Source organism: Sciurus vulgaris, assembly GCF_902686455.1.
Source record: "Sciurus vulgaris genome assembly, chromosome: 6".
NCBI classification, from domain to species: domain Eukaryota; kingdom Metazoa; phylum Chordata; class Mammalia; order Rodentia; family Sciuridae; genus Sciurus; species Sciurus vulgaris.
In genome coordinates this window covers 19,849,219-19,868,772 of record NC_136466.1, presented here as the reverse complement: position 1 = coordinate 19,868,772, position 19,554 = coordinate 19,849,219, and the positions used below count along the sequence as shown (strand labels likewise).

General features: G+C 50.4%; 1 protein-coding gene across 1 annotated transcript in view; it reads right to left on the bottom strand.

Annotated features, from left to right (window-relative positions):
- CCNJL (cyclin J like) overlaps positions 1-19,298 on the bottom strand; it is a 52,184-nt gene extending 32,886 nt beyond the window's left edge. Inside the window, 5 exon segments of the mRNA XM_079143839.1 lie at positions 18,427-18,541; positions 18,948-18,961; positions 18,963-19,087; positions 19,090-19,143; positions 19,146-19,298. Of these exon segments, the coding sequence (XP_078999965.1) occupies positions 18,427-18,541; positions 18,948-18,961; positions 18,963-19,087; positions 19,090-19,143; positions 19,146-19,200 (363 nt within the window). The 5' untranslated portion in view covers positions 19,201-19,298.
- Between the last annotated feature and the right edge of the window lie 256 nt (positions 19,299-19,554).

The following is a 19,554-nucleotide window of genomic DNA, read 5'->3' as shown; positions in this document are numbered from 1 at the left end:
CCTGGGTACCCGGCGCACAGCAAGGGTGAATGAACTTTCCTACGTTCATATGTGATACACGGCCAGCGAAACTCCACAGCACACACAGCCACAGAACGGATCCTAATTAGAGTGAGTTATACTCCATGTCTGTGTAATATGTCGAAATACGCTCTCCTGTCACGTGTATCTAAAAAGAACAGATAAAAATTTAAAAGACCCAGTAAGATGTACAAAAAATTAAAAATAAAAAGACACCTGCTGATTGAGACAACGCAGGTCTGAAGGAAGGGGAGGCTCTGTGGGAATCCCTGCCCTGCCTGTGGCTTCTATGCCCTCCTTCCCCTGAGGCTCTCTTACCTACAGCCTTCCCTGGGGTAAGTGCCAGGAAGTAACTCCTCCCCATCCCGGGAACACTGCCATGACTGTGAGCCAGCATCTCCAGGACCAGAGCAGCCCTTCAGGGGGACAGGAGGTGGTGGTGTCAGGCAGGCTTGACCCCACTCTCCTTGGGCTGGGGTACAGCTCAGTAGTAGAGTGCCTGTCTAGCAAGAGCTAGGGACTGGGTTTGGTCCCCAGCAACACAAAAGGAAAGAACTGAACAGTTAAGGGAAGGGCAGGGAAACCACTTCTTTACCTGGGGCTCTCCAGCAGGAAGAGGGTTATCAGTGGGGGAGCTCTCTGGGACAAGTCAGGGGTCAGTGAATCACGACCAACACAGAGCCCCAAACTGAGCTACATACAGAGGCAGAGGGCTGGCCGCACAGGTCTGCGAAGACTCCAGGTGTAATTAGGGAGTGGAGGCGCACACCTGTACTCCCAGTGACATGGGAGGCCGAGGCAGGACGACGGCCAATTTCGAGGACAGTCTCAGTAATTCAAGGAGGCCCCAAGTAACTTAGCGAGACCCTGTCTCAAAATAAAAAAGTAAAAATGGCTAGGGATGTGGCTCAGTGGTTAAGTGCCTTTGTTTTCAATCCCTGGTACCAAAAAAATTAAAAAAAAGTCTCCAGGTGTGTGTCGGTCCCTGAACCTTGGTGCCTCTCTCATGGTGGTGCTCCAATTGGCAGAGTGGGGCACACTTCCCTGCCTGTGCTAGGCTCCCAGGTGCCGGGAGGGCTTGCAGGTGGGCAGGGCCAACCCCAAGCCAAGTGACACAAGACCCCAAGCCAAGGGCCAGAATGTGGCAGACACTGCCCGAGGGACCCACCCATGACTGCTGCAGGACAGGCTGAGGCTGGGGAGAATGCGCTTCACACACGCTCTTCACACACGCTCTTCACACACTGGCTCTACGGCCTTTGTGGCTAACCTTGGAGGAGTCTGAAGGTCAAGTGCACTCAGAGTCCAGTTGGGTTAGGGGAGAAGGGGACATCCTCCCTTTAACCCTTGCTGTCCTGCAGGCTTTATTTTCTTCTGGCTGCCTGCAGCCTCCCTTCTGATTATGTATGCTCTGCTATGTCGCCTGTCAGCTTAAGTCACCTCTGACTTCTGCTCCCTGCTCACGCTTCTGTCAGCTACTCCCCAGCTGCCCAGGACTCTCCATCCATCTGTCCACTCACTCTTACTGCCCTTCTTCCCCACCAGACTGCAAATGTCACAAGAACAGGGACTGGGCTCAGCTGCTCAGCCTCCTGACCCCAATACCTGGTCAGAAAGAGATCTTGCTCGCTCTGGCAAATGCTTGAAAAGAACAGGAGAGAGAAAGAGTGATTTATTCCTGATCTTCAGTTGTAGGAAACTACTCATCCTAGTGAGCAATTCCAAACATTCAGGAAGGCCAGAGGGGCGGCCCAAGAAACCGGGGGGAGCTGAATTCCAGGGGAAGGAGAAGGCATTTCCTTGCCTTAGGGTGGGAAAGGAAAGGAGCTTCTGTCTACCACGGGCAATAAAGGATTTCCAGAGGAAGCAGGTCAGTGTTTATGGAGGACTGAGAACTTCAAGAAGAATGATAAATTATGCATCCATTTTAAAGGCAAAGTTTCCCAATGTGTGTTCCATGGTATACTGGTCCTGAGACACGTTCCCTGAAGCAAAAGGGTTCTAGAGGCCACAGTTTGGGAAACAGTGCATACTACACTGCTTCTTCCTAAATAAGGAATTAGCCCAGGAGAGGCCCCGAAACACTTGCTCAGCAAAAAAACTAAACTACGGGAAACTCTAGGTTCAATTCATCTATCCATAGGATACCATCCTGTTTTGGGGGAGGCAGAAAGCTTATTCTGGGAAATAGTGCTTTAGGGTGCTGGCTGCTGGGTTCCAGTCCCCTGGGGAAATTAAACTCTAGCACATCTGTAAGGCGAAACTCTGGCGGAAATCCCTGGCTTGGTGCCAGTAATTCGATGATTCTAAGCCTAGAGATTTACAGAAAAGCTCACTGAGATTAACGAGGGCAGCTTCCACCTGCAGAATTGCCCTGGTAGAAATTTCCATGGCCATGGCATGAGGAGACCAGGAGAGGCTCACAAGGAGCTGCAGATGGCCACTTGTGGCAGCCCAGGGCTGGCTGTCCTGCCTTGACTGGGTCCAGAAGAAATCCCCCACCCCATCCCATCCCCACCCCGTCCCATCTCATACACAGTATATGTTATAATCCTGGCAGCTCCCGATCCTCCATAAACAGCACCCTCCTGGGAAGCTCTCTGCGGCTGTGTGGTAGACTGAGCCACCCTAAGGCAAGGAAGCACAGAGACTTCTCTCTTGCAGAAATTCAGCTCCCCAAGCTTCTTGTGCCCCCCACCCCGGGACTGCATGTGTAATTTAGAATTGCTCTTTATGATGAATCGTTGTATACAGTCTTCTGAGCGTACACGTTTATGTATATCTCTCCATATCCATACAGAGAGAGTTAAAATAGATCATTTAAAGCCTTTTATTTATCATAGTAAGATATGAAGAAAGACCAACAGGAAGCAGACTTGCAACACTGAAGGGAAAAAGAAAGGGGAAGGGGAGGGGTTCCTCAGCGGCCTCAGGAGTCCACACGCTGACCCGGCCGGGCCGAGCCTCCCTCCTTCCCTCTCCACCATTGCCTCACATGGCCTGAGGAGGCACTTTCGGTAAATCATCTGTACCTCTATGGGAACTGTTTCCACACCCTCCGGACGGTGCGCTGCAGCAAGACAGGCAGCAATGCCAGTCATGTGCCCTCCTGCTGAAGTCTGGCCTGGGCTTCCATCCAGCACAGTGAGAGGCCGCACCCAGTGACATCTGTCTGTCCCTGGCCCTCTATTCCTCAGCAAATGGCAGGTGGGCCAGCACTACACGCTCCTCATTCCCAGGAGCCAGAGTCACTGCCCGCTGAGCAAACCTCTGAGCCAGGCTCAGGTATGGCTGCCAGGGCACCCGACAGGGACCACAAGCGTCTGCCCAGTCCTTGCAGGTCCCCACTTCACTCCCCCAAACACCCCCAAAGAACAATCAGGGCCTTTTTATATCCCTGCTTCCGGAGTTCTTCACTTCAGCAGCTTCCCCATAGGACCACACCCCTCTCGCCTCCTGAACAGGTGCCCCTCACTCTCCCATGCCAGTGTCCAGGTGCAGGACACAACCCTGCCCCCGCATCCTGCCCAGGATCTCTAATAAGTCCCATGCTCCGATTGTTCCTTTTCCCTCTGAGTTACTAATCTTGTTTGGTTCTTTTCCCCGCTTCTCGGGGCTGGGGAAGAAACCCACAGCCTTGCGCACCTTAGACAAGTGCTGGGTCACTGAGCTACATCCCCGGCCCAGGGTTACCACTCTGGTGCAGTGGCCCCCAAAGTTCTTCTCTATCAACTTCCAGTTCCCATCCCCGAGTTCCAGGTTCATTCTGGTGCTTTTCCTGGGCAGCCTGACTCCAGTGTGAAGCCCAAGACGGTTTAGCAGATAACCCCCACCCCATACCCCCCGGGGCTGGGACTCTGCTCCCCTGCCCCTCTACAGTCCAGGGTTTCTCAAAGGGTCTTCCGTTGAACATATGCATTAGAGTCTCCTGGAGACCTGTTTAAAAACAGAGGTTCCTCCCTATACTGGGTTGAATAATGTTCCCCCACAATTCATATCCACCCAGAATCTAATAACGTGATCTCATTTGGAAATGATGGTCTTTAGGATGGAATCAAGTTAAAATAAGATCATATTGGAACAGGATGGGCCTTAATCCAACAGTTGGTATCCTTATAAGAAGAGAAAACAAAACAAAACAAAAATAAGAGAAAACAGGGGTGGAGAGATAGCTCAGTGGTAGACTTCTTGTTCAGCCTGTGTAAGGGTCTGGGTTTAGTCCCAATCATGACAAAAAAAAAAAAAGAGACAGAGAATGAAAACAGACACACACAGACATGCAAGGTAGAGAGAGAGACATGCAAGGTAGAGAGAGATCCAGAGGAGAAGGTCTTGCAAAGATGGACGCAGCAAGTGCAGACATGCAGCTATAAGCCCAGGACCACCCTGCGCTGCCCGGGACCACCTGAAGCTGCAGAAGGCTTCAGAGGCGGCACAGTTCTGCCCACACCTCAATCTCAAGCTTCCAGCTTCTACAAGTGTGAGAGAATGACTTGGTTGCTTTAAGTCTCTCAGTTTGTAGGCTTGGGACATCAGCCTTTGGAACTGAATCCCCCCCCAGTTCCTGAATCAGGAGCCCTGGAGAGGGAGCTGGGTGCCTTCCTGGGCAATTTTGAGTTGGCTGTCCAATTATCAGCTCCACAAAGATAAAGAACTGAATTCTGTTTAAAACATGGCGACTCACACTGAGCTTGGCACACAGTCAGCTGCTAAAAAAAAGAAAGAAAGAAAAAAGAAAGCGTGGAAATGAAGAATGAACAGGCACTGATGTTCAAAGAACTGCCAGTGCCTCGGGCAGTGGGTTTAACTGGTTCTTTCTCTTTCAGAAGCAACTTTAATAAACAAATGAGATAGTGCGCACAAGGCCCTGGCAGGCCCTGGCACACTGTAGGTGCCCGGTAGACATCGACTCCCTTCATTCAGGGCAGAACGTCCTTTGAGATTACTAGAAGCTAACAGTTTCCTTCTGGGACTCTTCAAGAACAATGTTCACTGTGAAAAAGGCTGACCGTGCTCAGTTCCGGAGTTACTTTGTTCCAGCGAGGGAGCAACTTGAACTTTTTCCTGTCTCGTCTATCTAACGGGTCCTCTTGACCCCAGAGTCCAAAACCTCTGGGGTCTCTGCGCTTCCTGTGCTGGCTTGGATGCCATCACCCTGGACGGCTGCAACACCCTGAGAGCCAGGGTCCGCTCCCAGTGAGCCGGCACCCGCTCCTCACACCTGTCCCATAGCTCTCCGCCGGCTCTCCAGGTTTCAACATCCAGGGAGCCCAGCACCCCCAAAGCCGCTGCTCCTGGCCCATCTCCCTGCTGCCCACCCTCAACTCGCCAAACAGCCCTCCTGGGGCGCACGCACGGACCTGTGACTATCACATGCTGCCCTGATCCTGGGAGAAGAACTTCCTCTACTCCTTTCTCTCCTTTACTCATCCTGTAAACCTGTATTAAACAACATGTCCTCTTTAAGAGCTTTCTAAGACTCCCCAGGCAAGGGGACAGGGGTCATCAGTGTGAGCTTTGAGGCCAGATTGCTTAGTCGCTGGGTGGTCTTGGGTAAGCTATTTAACTCTAAACTTGGCATGTCCCACCTGGGAAATGGGGACAATTATAGGACCTTCTAGAGAGGGTTGCCTGGAGACTTAGCTAGTGGAAGGGAACAGAGCGCAAGCTCTTAGCACACAGTGAGTTCCCAGTCAAGGTGGAATATCGTCACTAGCCATTGTGGCCATGACATATGCCATAAGTGGTTTTATATAACCACATCCTTAGCTACACCATGGACCCCCGGGGCAGAGTCTGGGTCGTGGTTTCTCCTGGCAGAGCATCCCGTGGGGCTGCAGGTAGTACACTGGGCTCACTGAACGACTGTGAATGAAGAACAGTGTTGTGGTCTGAATCTGGAATACTGCACGGAGGTCTTGTGTTGAAGGCTTAGTCCTCGGTGCAGCAGCGTTCAGAGACAGGCTTTGAGGAAGTAACTGGATCACAAGGGTGGTTCCCACACCAATGATTTAATCCACTGGGAGTTCACAGCTCAATGGGCTGTCAGGAGGTGGGCCTGCTTAGAGGAAGCAGGTCAATGGAAGGGGATATATTGTCTCAGGTCCCTTCTCTCCCCGCCCCCCCTGCTTCCCTGCTGCCATGAGCAGCTTTGTTCTGCCACACTCCTCCGCCATGATGTCCTGCCTCACCTCAGGCCCAAGAATCAACGAAGTCGGCCAACTATGAACTGAAACCTCAGAAACCATGAGCCAAAATAAATCTTTCCTCCTTGAAGTGGATTTTCTCAAGATATTCTGTCACAGTGACAAAAAGTTGACTAACACAGGCTACCTGCTGGGCACTGAGTGCCAACCGAACCAAAGAGACAACCAAGGACGTGCGACAGAACGTTGCTTTCCCCGGCCTCGAGGCTGACAGGGCCCAGCAGGATCGTGAGGCTGGGCTTCCTCATTCATGACCAGAATGTCAATCTCCACCTCCAGAAGTGTGCGTCATACCTGGCACGTGTCCTTAGTTTTTGTCTGACAAAAAAAATTCTTCCAGAAACAACTTCATGGTCAATCCTGAAAGTAAACCTGAGAAACAAATCCTCAAGTATTTAAGAGCTAATGGGGTCTAATTCCTGCAACTGGGTTCAGAAGAGAAATGTGTCAAAATGTTCACAAAATCGTGTACTATGCCTGCCACTCAGACTAAGTTTGAAATCATGTCGAAACCAAAAGTCAACACCAAAGGAGACTGAAGAGAGATTTTTGGCTCCAAGTCAACAGCTCTGTGCCACGAATCCCCACCTTCTCGCCTAGCCGGGCCACTGCCCTGGGGTCAGCTGTGTGAGGGAAAGTCCACATGACACCATCACTAACTTCAAGGACCACTGAAATTCCTCTGCCTCCTGTGTATTCTGGCTAAGGTGGGGCCTCTGGGGACAGCAGATCACAAGATTTTGAGGCCCCCAGTCTCCCATTTGACAGGGAGGCTGGGGCCACCTACCTAAGCTCTGGGAGGCTGTTTCTCCACCAGTGCGTTGGAGTTATTGGCAGCCGGGCCACCTGCCCCGCCAGACTGCTGCAACAGGAAAGTCCAGGAAGGCCATCTGTGGGCTGCAACGTACAGTCAGATAAGGCGTCTGTGATGTGCACACACTGAGGGGCCCTTGGGTAACAGTGAACCCTGCTTAGAGCGGTGGGGGGTGGGGGGCACCTGCCCTCATGGCCTGTGGTCTAGGGAGGGACCCAGACAGACGGCAGGCAACCATGCATGTGTGTGAGTACAAGTTGCGCTAAGAGGCATGTGGGTGGGCTGAGAAGATATGACAAGGGGCCCAGCCCTGAACTTGCTGGGGAGTCAGGGACGGCTTCACTGAGGAAGCAGAGTTGAAGCCTAAAGCCAGAAGAAGTAGGTTAAGGCATGTTACAATCCCACAAGAGTGGGAAGTACACAAGCCAAACTGTTAACAGAGAATGTGAATGAGAACGTGAGGAAGGAACAGGTCCGATAAGAACATGGGAGACAAATGTCCTGGCTTCCCTGAGAACCTAGGGCATGAAAAAATAATTTAAGGGGATGTCACAGGAAGGAGCCACTGGAGAATAAAGTACTTAAGAGATTTTTTAAAAAATGCAATGCATAGACTTATCTGGATTATGATGTAAACAAATCCCCATAAAAACCTTAAAAAACTTAAATAGATTGGTTCTCACTATACTGCTCAGGCTGGCTTTGAACTCCTGGGCTCAAGTGATCCTCCTGCCTCAGCCTCCAAAGTAGCGGGGACTACAGAGGTGTGCCACCACATCTGATTAGTTACAGGAGCCATTTCTGACACAAAGGAAAAGTGAATACCAGACTGAACAATGGAAGATGATTAACTATTGGTAATGGAAGATTGATAAACTATGGGTAATTTTGTTAGGTGTGATAATGGCATAGTTATGTTTTTAAAAGGCATTAACTACAGTTGACCTTTGTGGATTAAATGACATGTGGTTAAAGAACAGATGAGACAAGTAACGAAGCTGGGTGGGGGACACGGGAATCATTCTACTATTCTCTCTTATAACATTTTAAAATTTCTATAAAAATTAAGAAAAAGCAGTGGTTAACGTCAGAGTCAGAGGTTCTCTGAATGACTGGACTTTTTTACGATGATCTGAAACGTCAACGATCACGCAGGACAAGGCTGTCTAGCACGTCATGCCCAGCGACTGCACCATATTTTGGTACAGGGATGAACCACAGTGTCAGCGACTCTCTTCTGACGGGCACTGCAGTTCCTTCCAACCTCGCCTCGCAGCTGAAGCTACCGATGCCTAATGCTTCTGTCAAGCATGACGTCCTTCCCTCCCTCCTTGTCTCCCCACAACCCACCCACCCAAGTCCCCAAGTCACCACTTCTGGACTAAGTATCTGGCAGCACACTGTGGGTGTTCCCGTCACAAGAATGCTCAGGTGCTAGCACCATCTTTCCCGAGGCCTGCAAAGGACCAGTGCCTCAGGATGATTCCAATTCTGCCTCCAAAGGATTCAGCTAACAAGTGATGGCCACTTGGGGGTGGGGGGAGCAGCACACACTGCAAAGGCTGGGGTGAAGAGGGGGCAGGATGAATTTTCTAGGAGGTTCTCTACAGTCCTTACCTGGCCCCTGACAGGGGTCTCAGGTCAGATTCCTGCAGCAGACAGGGGTCCATGATATCAGAGCTGATTCAAAGAATACCCTTCCCATTTTCTGGAGTTTTCCCCACTCTGGACTCTGGTCTTTTTAAACAAAACCAATAAAACACAATTTTTAACCAATCCAAATGGCACTATTGTTTTTTAAAGGACTATAATCAGGGTTAGCAAAGTTACCGGAAGCAGTCATTCTATCCCACCACCAGGGCAAGTGCAAACTTAGTGCAACCTCTTGGGTTAATTAACTGATGGTTCTTAAAATTGTACCCTGTGACCAGCAATTTCAAATCAGGGCTTCATTCCCATGAGCATACTTAACGGATATACAGACAAGGACCACCACCACAGGAATATGTAAAATCCAATGGTGAATCCAGTGGTTCACCAGACACAATCCAAAAAGCATTCATTGGGAGGATAGATGAACAAACTGTGTTACACACATGCAATGTTATATTACTTGGCCATAAAAAGAAATAGACTCCTGATAGATGCATGCAAGTGAATCTCATGAGCATTACATTAAGTAAAAAAAAGTAAGGCAGAAAGGAATACATACATAACTTCCATTTATATGAAACTCTGGCAGACTAATCCACAAAAAGCAGGTCAGGGATTGTTTGGAGCTGAGCATGGGATGGGGTGACTGGCAGAGGAGGGGAACAGGGAGCTTTTTAGTTGATGGCAATGTCTTCCATCTTGATCATGGCAGTGGTTACCTGAGGGAGCAAGTTTGCCAAAACTCACTGTACACCTAAGATCTGGACTTCATATCATATATAAGTTATACTTTGATACAAAAAAAAAAAAAGTAGCTCTACCTGAATATCCAATAAGGAGATAAGTTAGTCAAACTGTGGTGCAGCCATAAAATAGAACATTACACATGAGACTGGAGAGGAATAGAAAGTCATGTAGTACACCCAGTTGAAGAAAAAAATGAGGTTACAGAACTGTAATACAATTGATGGCATATTTGTAAAATGAAATGCATCCCTTTGAATAGAAAGCGATCAAAAGAAAACATTCTACTCACTCATTCAATATGAATCGGCTGAGTTCCTAGATATAGCATTATTGTTACAACCAGCAAAAGACAAAACATCCCTTCTGCTCTGCATGGAGCTTCTGTTCCAAAGTTTTATAAAAATATTGAGATTATTATGCATACATTAAAATAATGAAATGGTAAAGGAAAGTAGGCAAATTATACTACCAAGTGTGTCAAAACACACATAATTTATGCTTGCTCAAACTTGCACAGAACAACTTATAAAGGTCTATGAGACATTAAGATCCCTTCCCTCTGGGGACAGGATGAAAGAAAGTCTTTTCACTATTCTTTTATACAGTTTTTCCTTTTAACCATGTTCACGTATTCTCTATTCCTAATAAACACCAGTGATTATTTTTAATTTTTTTTTTTTGCTAGTATCCAGTAATCAGGAATCGGGTGGAGAACAAGGGGAAAAGACACACATGCGAAACGAACATGACATTTTCAGAAATTACTTTCCATTTTTACTATTTGAAAAAAATCTCAAAATGCCTTGTGATGAGATGATATGCATACAGAAGAACGGACTATACACCCAGTGTCAGCAGAGGCCATTTCCAAGTGGTGGACGATGAGGAGAACCTGACCTTCTTCTGATGGCTTGTATTTACTTTTGCAGTTTCTGAAACAAATACTTTGTGAGCTTGTGAGTGTGTGCGTGTGCATGTGTGTAATAACCCAGTGTCACCTCCCACCGCCAGGTGCACAAGAGAATCTTTGGCTGTGTTCCCTTTACCCAAGGGAAACACGAAGAACAAGTCAAGGGCAGGGGCGTGGGGCCAGGTCCCAGGCCTCAACGTCCTCCCCTTACATAGGGTGCCCAGTCAACCAGGGTGCCCAGCCAAGTCCTTTCTCATCCCACACCCTAGAGGCCCGGAGGTTGACAGACAGCACAGAGACCCATTTTCTCCCTGGGACACCTGGGAGGCAGGTGTTACAGATAAAGAGAAGCCTTTGAAGATAAGTCTGCTTCTTCCACACACAAGGTGCACTGAGACCAAACCTCAAACGGGTGCTGTGCACACACACACTCTGCACTTTGGTATTCTAAGACCTCAAGGACTCCAGGGACAAGGCCAAATCCTGATTCAATTTTGCCACTAGCTTCCTGCAAGATGCAGGTGAAGGTTGGGTACAGGGGTGCACGCCTGTAATCCCAGTGACTTGGGAGGCGGAGGTAGGAGGATCACAAGTTCAAGGCCAGCCTCAACAACTTAGACCCTGTCTCAAAATAAAAAGAGAGAGAGAGAGAGAAAGAGAGAGATAGCGCGAGCTAGGGGTAGCTCAGCTGTAATGCGCCCCTGGGCTCAATTCCCAGAACCATAAAAATAAAGGAAAAAAAGAAAGAAAAACAAAACAAAAAAAGAAAAACAAGACACAGGCAAGGCATTGGAGCCAGGGAGCCTCAAAGCTGGACACCTTCTTGAATGACACCTTGTCCGGCTCTCCAACCCCATTTACAGTTTTTGGTCCTTCTCCATCTTTCATCCAGTCTGTACATTCCAGCACTGGGCTCAGAATCAGGAGTTAGTGACCTCCTGGGGCAGCTCTGTGATGTGGACTGAAGGAAACTCCTCTTGTACTGGGAAGCTTGGTACCCTCACCTCCAGGAAGGACCCTGAGGGCCAATCACTTAAGATCTCACTTGAAGACTCAAGTGACAATGCCAAGTCACTTGAGGCACCAGGAAGCACACTGTTAGTACAGTAGGTAAGGGCTTGTCAAGCCCCACATTTGGGTTTGAAAGGCCTGAATTACATGTTCCTAGATATAAGCGGGGCAGACACATCCCACCAAAGTGTCTAAAACACCTTCCTATCAGCAGATCTGGGTGCGTCTTGTGATATGGGAAGAAATCCTGTCTCGGGATGCAGAAGTTCCAAGCAAGGAAAAGAAATGGAAAAACCAATTGTGGGGGTGACCTAGCCAAATTATTGAGTAGGGACTTGGGTCACCGCTTTCTATAAGGAGACAGATGTGCAGTGTATAGTGCAAAAATTTAAGGAATTTAGGAGACAAAGAGTGAAAAAACATATTCATATGGAAAGAGAGAAATAAAAGAATCTGCCAATTTCAGAGGTTGCGAGAAAACGACATGGTTGTAACTCAGGGGCCAAGGATGGCTCTAGGATGAGATTCTGCCATCAGTCAGCTGGTAGACTTCATGTGGTAGGAGGGTCCTGAGGCATTTCTTTCCCTGATCAACTGCAAGAGCCCACTATAGCCTCTCCAAAGACAGGCAATGGCAGAGGCCAAATCTCTTCAAGGTGAGAAGCACCATATACAGGTGAGGTATCAGGCATGGCCACCCACCAGGACGAAACATGGAGATCCTGGCCTGGCCTGGCCTGGCCCTTCCCAATGCCTACAACGGGTCCAGCACCCACAGTGGCTAACTTTTCAGGGTGGTTTAGGGAGAGCACATCTCCTAGAGATCACTGTGAACAAACTAAAGCACCAGAGCCTACAGAGTCATGACTGACAGTTTAGATTTTTTCCTGTCTTCTAGTTCCTGTCTTTGTTTAAAAAAATTTTTTTTTCAAATAATTTACGTTCAAGCTCTGATACAATCAGGTGTTTGATCTCAAGACGGTGACATCAGGTGGGGCTTGTAGTTCCATCTCTGTGAAACGGGGAATACCCACACCGGGGCCAAGATGAGGAGTAAATGAGACAATACATGGCAGAATGCCGAATGCTGGCACGTTATCTCCAATAGTCGAGTGCACCGTAAACAGCAGCCACCAACATTATCATCACTCGACAAAATTCAGGTTGTTGGTGTTTTGGAAGATCTTTTTCTATGTTCAATCACAGATCAGTAAAAATGTCCTTTGTCAGTGCACTGATTGAAGAAAGGTGGTCTCCCACATAAGGTCCTCCAAGTGCACAGTGAAGTAGCTTCAGGGAGTAGGAGAGGCTCCAGGTGGCTGGCTACTCTGTAGGCTCAAGTCAGAGGTAGGCACCATGCTGACTTGGAAGTCAGAAGATGGAGGGCCCTGGGGGAGTGGGAGGAAGAGGAGGCCTCCGGCCAGGTCTGCAGCTCCAGAGCCCAGAGGGATGAAGCTACTAGGTCATGCCAAGCCAGGCTGGTCAACATGGCCTTGGGGGCAGACATTGTTTTCCTCCACACTTTCCCCCATCTCCCTAAATTCAAAACATCTTAAACCACAATGCTGAGGGCCCTCCAACATCTTCTTCACTTACCAGCTCCTTTTCCTACTTGGAGAATGAATGCTACGCATAAAACGAGCCCAAAGAAGACAAGAGAGAGTTCTATTTTTGTGGCTCATCTGGAGATAAAAGTCAGGAAGAAAAATGGAACCTTTTGATGGAGGTCTGGGCAGGATTATCTAGATTCTTCTTTTCTAGGCTCAACCTGTAGTCATCCTTTCCTCAGATCCTGAAGCTGTAATCTGCTCCAGGCCTGAAAACCTGCCCTGCGGTAATTGTTTTCTAAGTCTCTGCCCAGCACTGCCTGAGAGGAGAAGGCGCAGGCGCCTAGGGAGCTGGGAGGCAGCCTCCGCTGTGTCCTCTGCCCAGCAGCACAGCTAAGTGTGGACTCCCCTGGCTGTTTTTGTCAGCTTTGTCACTGCTGTGACCAAAAGACCTAACAAAAACAACTGAAGGACGGAAAGTTTATTTGGGGGCTCATGGTTTCACAGGTCACAGTTCACGGAACGCTGGTTCCATTCCTCAGGGCTCGAGGTGAGGCAGAACGTCATGGCAGAAGAGTGTGGTGGAGAGAAGCAGATCGAGACATCTCTCCAGGAAGCACAGGGTCCACTCACCAGATAGAGACTCCAAAGTCACGCCCCCGATGCCCACCTCCTCCAGACACACCCTGCCTGTCTTCAGTTTGCACTCAGTTAATCCCATGGGGGATTAATCCACTGATCAGGTGAAGGCTCTCACAACCCCATTCTTTCACCTCTGGATGTTCTTGCATTGGGGACACCTACTATCTAAACTCTAACACTGGCTAAACCAGCAGGTACCCAATGGTAAATGCCAAGGGCCTAACACAGGATCCCGGGGAAGTGCTTCTGAACACCCGTTCAACTACCCGCCAAAAGAATCCATCCTGGGCCTGTTTCCAACCTCTGGGCTCCTTCCTGTCTGTGCCTGCAAGGTCCCTCTGCCTGGGGACCCCGAAGTATAAGGCACGTTCATGCCCACAAGCGGCCAGAGTTTAATGGGCAGAGACACATTTAATACACAGGTGACAAAGACCTTGAGAGAGAAGTAAACACAAATTATTGGGACCAGGACACAAGGCAGAGGCGACAGAGGCTGGACAGCTTGGAGGACAGGAAAGGTGGCCCTCAGGCCAAGTGCTCTAATTCCGCCATGTGTACCCCAAACTTGCCCAAACCTGTAATTCCTGGATTTAAGACTCTGTATTAATTTTAAACTTAGGTGGATGTCTCTTTTTGCCCCTATGGGTTCGCTCATCTGGTACAAGTACTTTACCACTGAGCTGCATCCCCAGTCTTTATTTTTTGTTCTGAGACAGGACCTCACTGACTTGCTGAGGCTGGCCTCAAATGTACAATCCTCCTACCTCACACTCCCAAGTCATTGGGATTACAGGTGTGCACCCCCGCCCCCGGCTGGCTCAGCGTTTTAATGTGGATACTCGTGGTGGCATGGACCCAATTACCAAAAACACATCACTAAAGCCTCTCCCGGTCCCCAGGTAGCCAGGATGTGCTAGCTCCTCCCTCAAGTTCAGTGAAGAGGGTCAAAGGGCACCAGGCAGCAGCAGCAGGTAAGAAACCTGGCTCTCCTGTGTGCTGGTGTCCCACCCCCAGCAGAAAGGTCAGAGGGGGAGGAGCCGAGGGGAGGCAGGTTCTAGGCAGCTTCCACAGGAGCAACAGGCCCAGGGCATGATCAAAGGAGGAATTTAAGGGCTTAGCGTGGGATAAAGTGGTCTGGAGAGGGAGAAGCAGGAGAGCTTTCTCCAGAGCCCTGGGGGCAGCAGAGGGACTCCACTGCCCCATTCACAGGACAGCACGCCTTACCCAGGCAGGCCAGGTCTTCTGATACAGGGTGGTGCTCCTGGGCACCAGGCCTCCGCAGACACATGGCTGTGGGCAAACTGCTCTCTTTGGGGCCTCAACCCTGTCACTGGTCCAATGATTCAAAGAAATAACAAAGTCTTTCTTACAAGGATTGTGGACCCTGTGGAGGGTGGCCATACCCGAGCCCACACTATGTGAAGGGGCCGTGGTCTCCCACGCAGGGGTCATACATGGGAAGGCAGGATGCCAGCCAGGTACCTACTGCAAGTCCCACATGGCCCTTAATCCTTACATTCCTCTGAAACACTTCTCCCCAGCTTCCTTCCCAGCAATCCTTCTCATTACTTCATACACATCAGGAAGGCTCGTGCTAGGTACCGCATCCCCAGCCTGAGCAAGACAGGCCTGTTCTCACAGAGCACAAACAAATAGGAAATGATTTCAGAAACTGGTACCTGCTATAAAGAAAATAAAACAGTGATCTGAGAGTGATAGGGAGTGGATTAACACACTGGGTGGGGGAGGCAACCAGGCTACAGACTGAGATGCCTAAGAAGTCAAACAGAACAGCCAGTGCAAAGGCCCCAAGGCATGAACACGTCTGACCTGTTCAAGGAACAGAAACATAGCAAAGACGGGAGCTGGGGGTGTAGCTCAGGGGCAGAGCATTCTCCTAGCATGTGCGAGGGTCTAGGTTCATCCCCAGCACAAGGAAGGAAGGGGAGGCGGGAGGGAGGAAAGAGGGGCATGAGGGGTGGGAAGGGAGCAGGAGACGATGTAGTAGAGTAGGCTGGAGCCAGATTGTGTCAGGTGTCCAGGGAATTTTACTATAAGTGCAACAGGATGGCACTGAAGGTCTTTAAACAAGGAAGTGTCACAATCTAAACTGTGACTGTTGTGGGAAGATGGACCCCAGCAGCCAGGTTCAAGAAGTTAAGTGTGTGGTTTGGGGTTCCACTGCCATTATTACTTTGCACCTAACACCTAGACTGGTTTCCATGGTGTTTCTTTTTCCACAATCTAGTCTGATGCTAGACTGGACTCTCAGATCTGATGAAATGGGGCTCCTGCTCCTCTTTCCCAGGTCTCTCAGGGTTGCCTTGGGGTTACCCTGGTCAGGTGGGATAACTGCTAGTGGTTCTGTAACCTCAACATGTGGCATATGCGACCCCGTGCTTTGGATTCATCCAGCAACGTTCAACAAAGAATGAGCGTCCACTATGTACCAGGCGCTTGCAAAGTTGTTCTACAGTGTTCTACAGTGTTATCAGAGAAGATGTTTAATAAAAATTACCCCATCTGGGAAAAACAAGGGGCCAGCCCTCATTCCTCAAGGAAGGCGAGGCACTTGACCCTGGAAACTCTCCATTAAGCCAAAGGTTCTTTTTTTAAGAAATCTTCTTTAGATGTTGACAGACCTTTATTTTATTCATTTATTTATATGTGGTGCTGAGAATCAAACTCAGTGTCTCACAAATGCTAGGCAAGCGCTCTATCACTAAGCCATAACCCAGATACAAGCCAAATGTTCTTAAGAAATACCTTCTTTGAAGAGGGAGAGGAAATAAAAAAAGAAAAACAATAGCAATATTTGGAAGAGGTGGGACACGATAGTGAAAGACCCTTGGGATATGCTCTAGTAAGATCAGCTTCAAGTCATGGGTGACCCTGGACAACAAATCCCAAGTAAATCTTCTATTTCTAACCTATAAACCTGGGGCAAACCTGACTTCACTTAGAGGGGAGCAGCCAAGAGGACACTAATGTGGGACTATTGCAAGGGAAGCAAAAATTCACAGGGGAATTACTTTCTTTGAACGGCTTGTATATATACTTGCTTATATATAAAAGGCTGGGCTTGTCAGGTAACTGAACTAGTTGAGTTTATATTGCTCTTAGTAATCCCTCCCTCTGGGTCAAAGTCATTCCTCATAAGCCATGAGCAGAAAGGATAACCCCAAGCCTTTGATAAACAAGGAGGCTCCAGCACCTCAACTCATCCAGTCACCACCTCCGGAAAAGGACAAGACCACAGCTGCCTGGCCTACCACCCTCGCCACCACTGCCCCAGTCAAACGGAACCACTCAGACCTGGACTTCTCCAGAAGCCCAGTTTGTCACACTGTGGCCATTCTGTTCCAGGAAGACCAAGGGAACTGGGGAAAGCTACAGCCTGGACAAGAACGCCAGACAGGGGTTCAGCAGGTGCAGGAAAAGAGAAAAAAGGACCCATGTGACTGGAAGACAGCCACTCCTGGTGGAGGGAAACCCCCAGGAGCTGGGAGCTTTATGCACAGGTCCTACAGACACCTGGTAGGGAAGTGCTGAATGCAGGACCTGTGTGTGGAGGCACTGGGTTGAGTAGTGCCTCCCATTTCCCTTAGTGTCCATCTAGAACCTCAGAATGCAGCCTTGTGTGGAAATGGGGTCTTTTCAGATGTGATGAGATTATAACGAGGTCATACTGGATTAGGGCGGGTGTGTTCCTGAGAAGAGAAACACAGACTGGAATCAGGGAGGCAAGGAATGCTAAGGATCGCCAAGAGTCCCCAAAACTTAAGAGAGAAGGAAAGATCCTTTTCTGGGGCTTTCATAGAGGGTGTGTCCCTGCCAACACAGTGATCTAGAATTTGTAGCTTCCAGAGAATAAATTTCTGTTGCTTTAAGCGCTCCAGCCGGCGGGTTACGGTGGTCCCAGGCAACCCACCTACTCCCCTGCTTCACGCCTGTTCCCCAAATCACCCTTCCCAGTTTCAGCACAGGCCCGGGCCTCCAGTCCACCTGGCCCTTCCACCCTCCCACGCCCACCAGCACTCTCCTCCTCTCCAGGGGAGGAGAGTGCTGGGGTCACATTTCAGCGGCCACCTTCTGCCACCGGAGAGAAGCCCATCAGGAAGTTTTCTGTTCTCCCTCAGCCTTCCAGTTTTGTAGCCTCTTTCAAGTAGGCTGGAGTTTCTTAAATTTCAGTCATTCCGTTCCACACCCCCCACACACACACACATTTGCCCATAAATATGCATTTCCCCGAAATACCATTTACCTAATATTTCTTTGCATAAACTTACTCTTTTTACTTAAATTTACTGCGCCCAAGCACTCTACCACGGAGCTACCTCCCCAGGCTAATAAATTTATTTTAAAAGGAACTGCTACATCATTACTATAATAAGTGGAAAATCAACATCGTTTATCCTATGCAGAACTTTTTCTCTCTCCCTCTCTACGCATAGACGTAGACACAAACGCACACCACGCATATAGGCACACTTATAAATTAGAATTAATTACAATATGCTTAAAGATCTATTCATATACCATCTAAGACAACTTGGGGAAGCAATCCTATGAGAAATACTGCCTTTGCGGTACAGGGACTATCTCCGTTTAATCGTCCTGGCTGGGAGCTCCAGGTTCCTAATCAGAAAAAACGAGTTCAAGTTCTCCAATATTGCTCCCGTCCTCACTCCGGCCCCCAAACGCCCCGGCACCACGGAGAAGGAAAAGGGCAGCGGCAAAGAAAGGCACCCGGAGTTCTGAGTTCCCACGCGGGGCGGCCTGCGGACACCGAGGGGAGGCGGGAGGAAGAATGGAGAAAGGGGGCCGGCTTTAAATACCCAGTGCCGCGAGTGACAAGGGCGGGGAGGGACTGACCTTCTCGCGCAGAGTGCAGTGGACGTCCGAGGCGACGCACCCTTCCCACCACGGCTCATCCATCATCGCGACTGCAGCGCCGCGCTCCGCGGCTATCGGGATCTCCGGACGTACCCTGCCGGGACACGGGCAACCACAGTGGCCGAAGCGTGTCGCCGGCTCCGAGCCCCGCGCCCCCCGCCCCTGCTGTCCCAATCCTCCCTCGCCCTGGGTCAGGGGCCCGGACGGGCGCCCCTCCTGCCTCTCTCAGCGAAGCGGGCGGTCACCTCCCGTGCGGGAAAGCCTACGGGTGCCCCCTTCTCTCTGCCCGCCGGACCCGGGGCGATCTGGAGCTGTGCAACAACTTGCAGAATTTTTATCTTCTCTTCTGCAAAAGTTACAGAGAAAGTTGCCGAGTCCGCTAGTTCGCCCGAGGCTGGAGCTCCGGCGGCGGCCACCGGCTCGCCGTCCCCAACTCCTCCCCCGCCGCCCAGCCTTTGTCCTGCTCCCACATCCTGCCCTCGAGCCGGGGCGAAACTCACGCATCCCTCTCCGGGCGTGGGGGGCCGCGGGCGCCGGGCCCCTCCCGGGGTCGAGCGGACTGTGCCCTCGGGTGCCTGCACGCGGCTGGACCTCGCCCGGGCTCTGGGCGCTCTCAGCCGCGGCGTCCGCAGCCCGGCTCCCCGGCAGCCGCCGCGCCCCTGCGTGCGCTCGGGTCCCGCCGCGGCTCGCAGCTCCCGGCCGCCGGGGGCCTCCCTCCCTCGCTGGGGGAATTGGGGGCCGGGCCTCGCGCATGCGCTGCCAGCGCCCTGCGCCCCGCGGGGCGGGGGGCTGGGAATTGGAGTCTTTCTTTCCCCACCGCTGGCTGGGCTTCCTGCCCGCCCTCCTCCCTCGCCAGTGTGGAAAGCTTCTCACCTTCGCGGACACTTGCCGTGGGCTTCTGGGCACACCGGCGGCTTGCGTCGCGAGCGTGGGGACGCGGCGCCACCTGCGCGCACCACGCGTGAAACGCGCGGGCAGGACGTCCCCAGAAAGTTCTCCCTTCCGCGAGCATTGCTCTAGCCAACCTGCGATCTGTTCCACCTGTTTTTCTTTCTTCTTCTTCTTCTTCTTTTAAATTTTCTTTCCTTCTTTCCTTCCTTCCTCCCT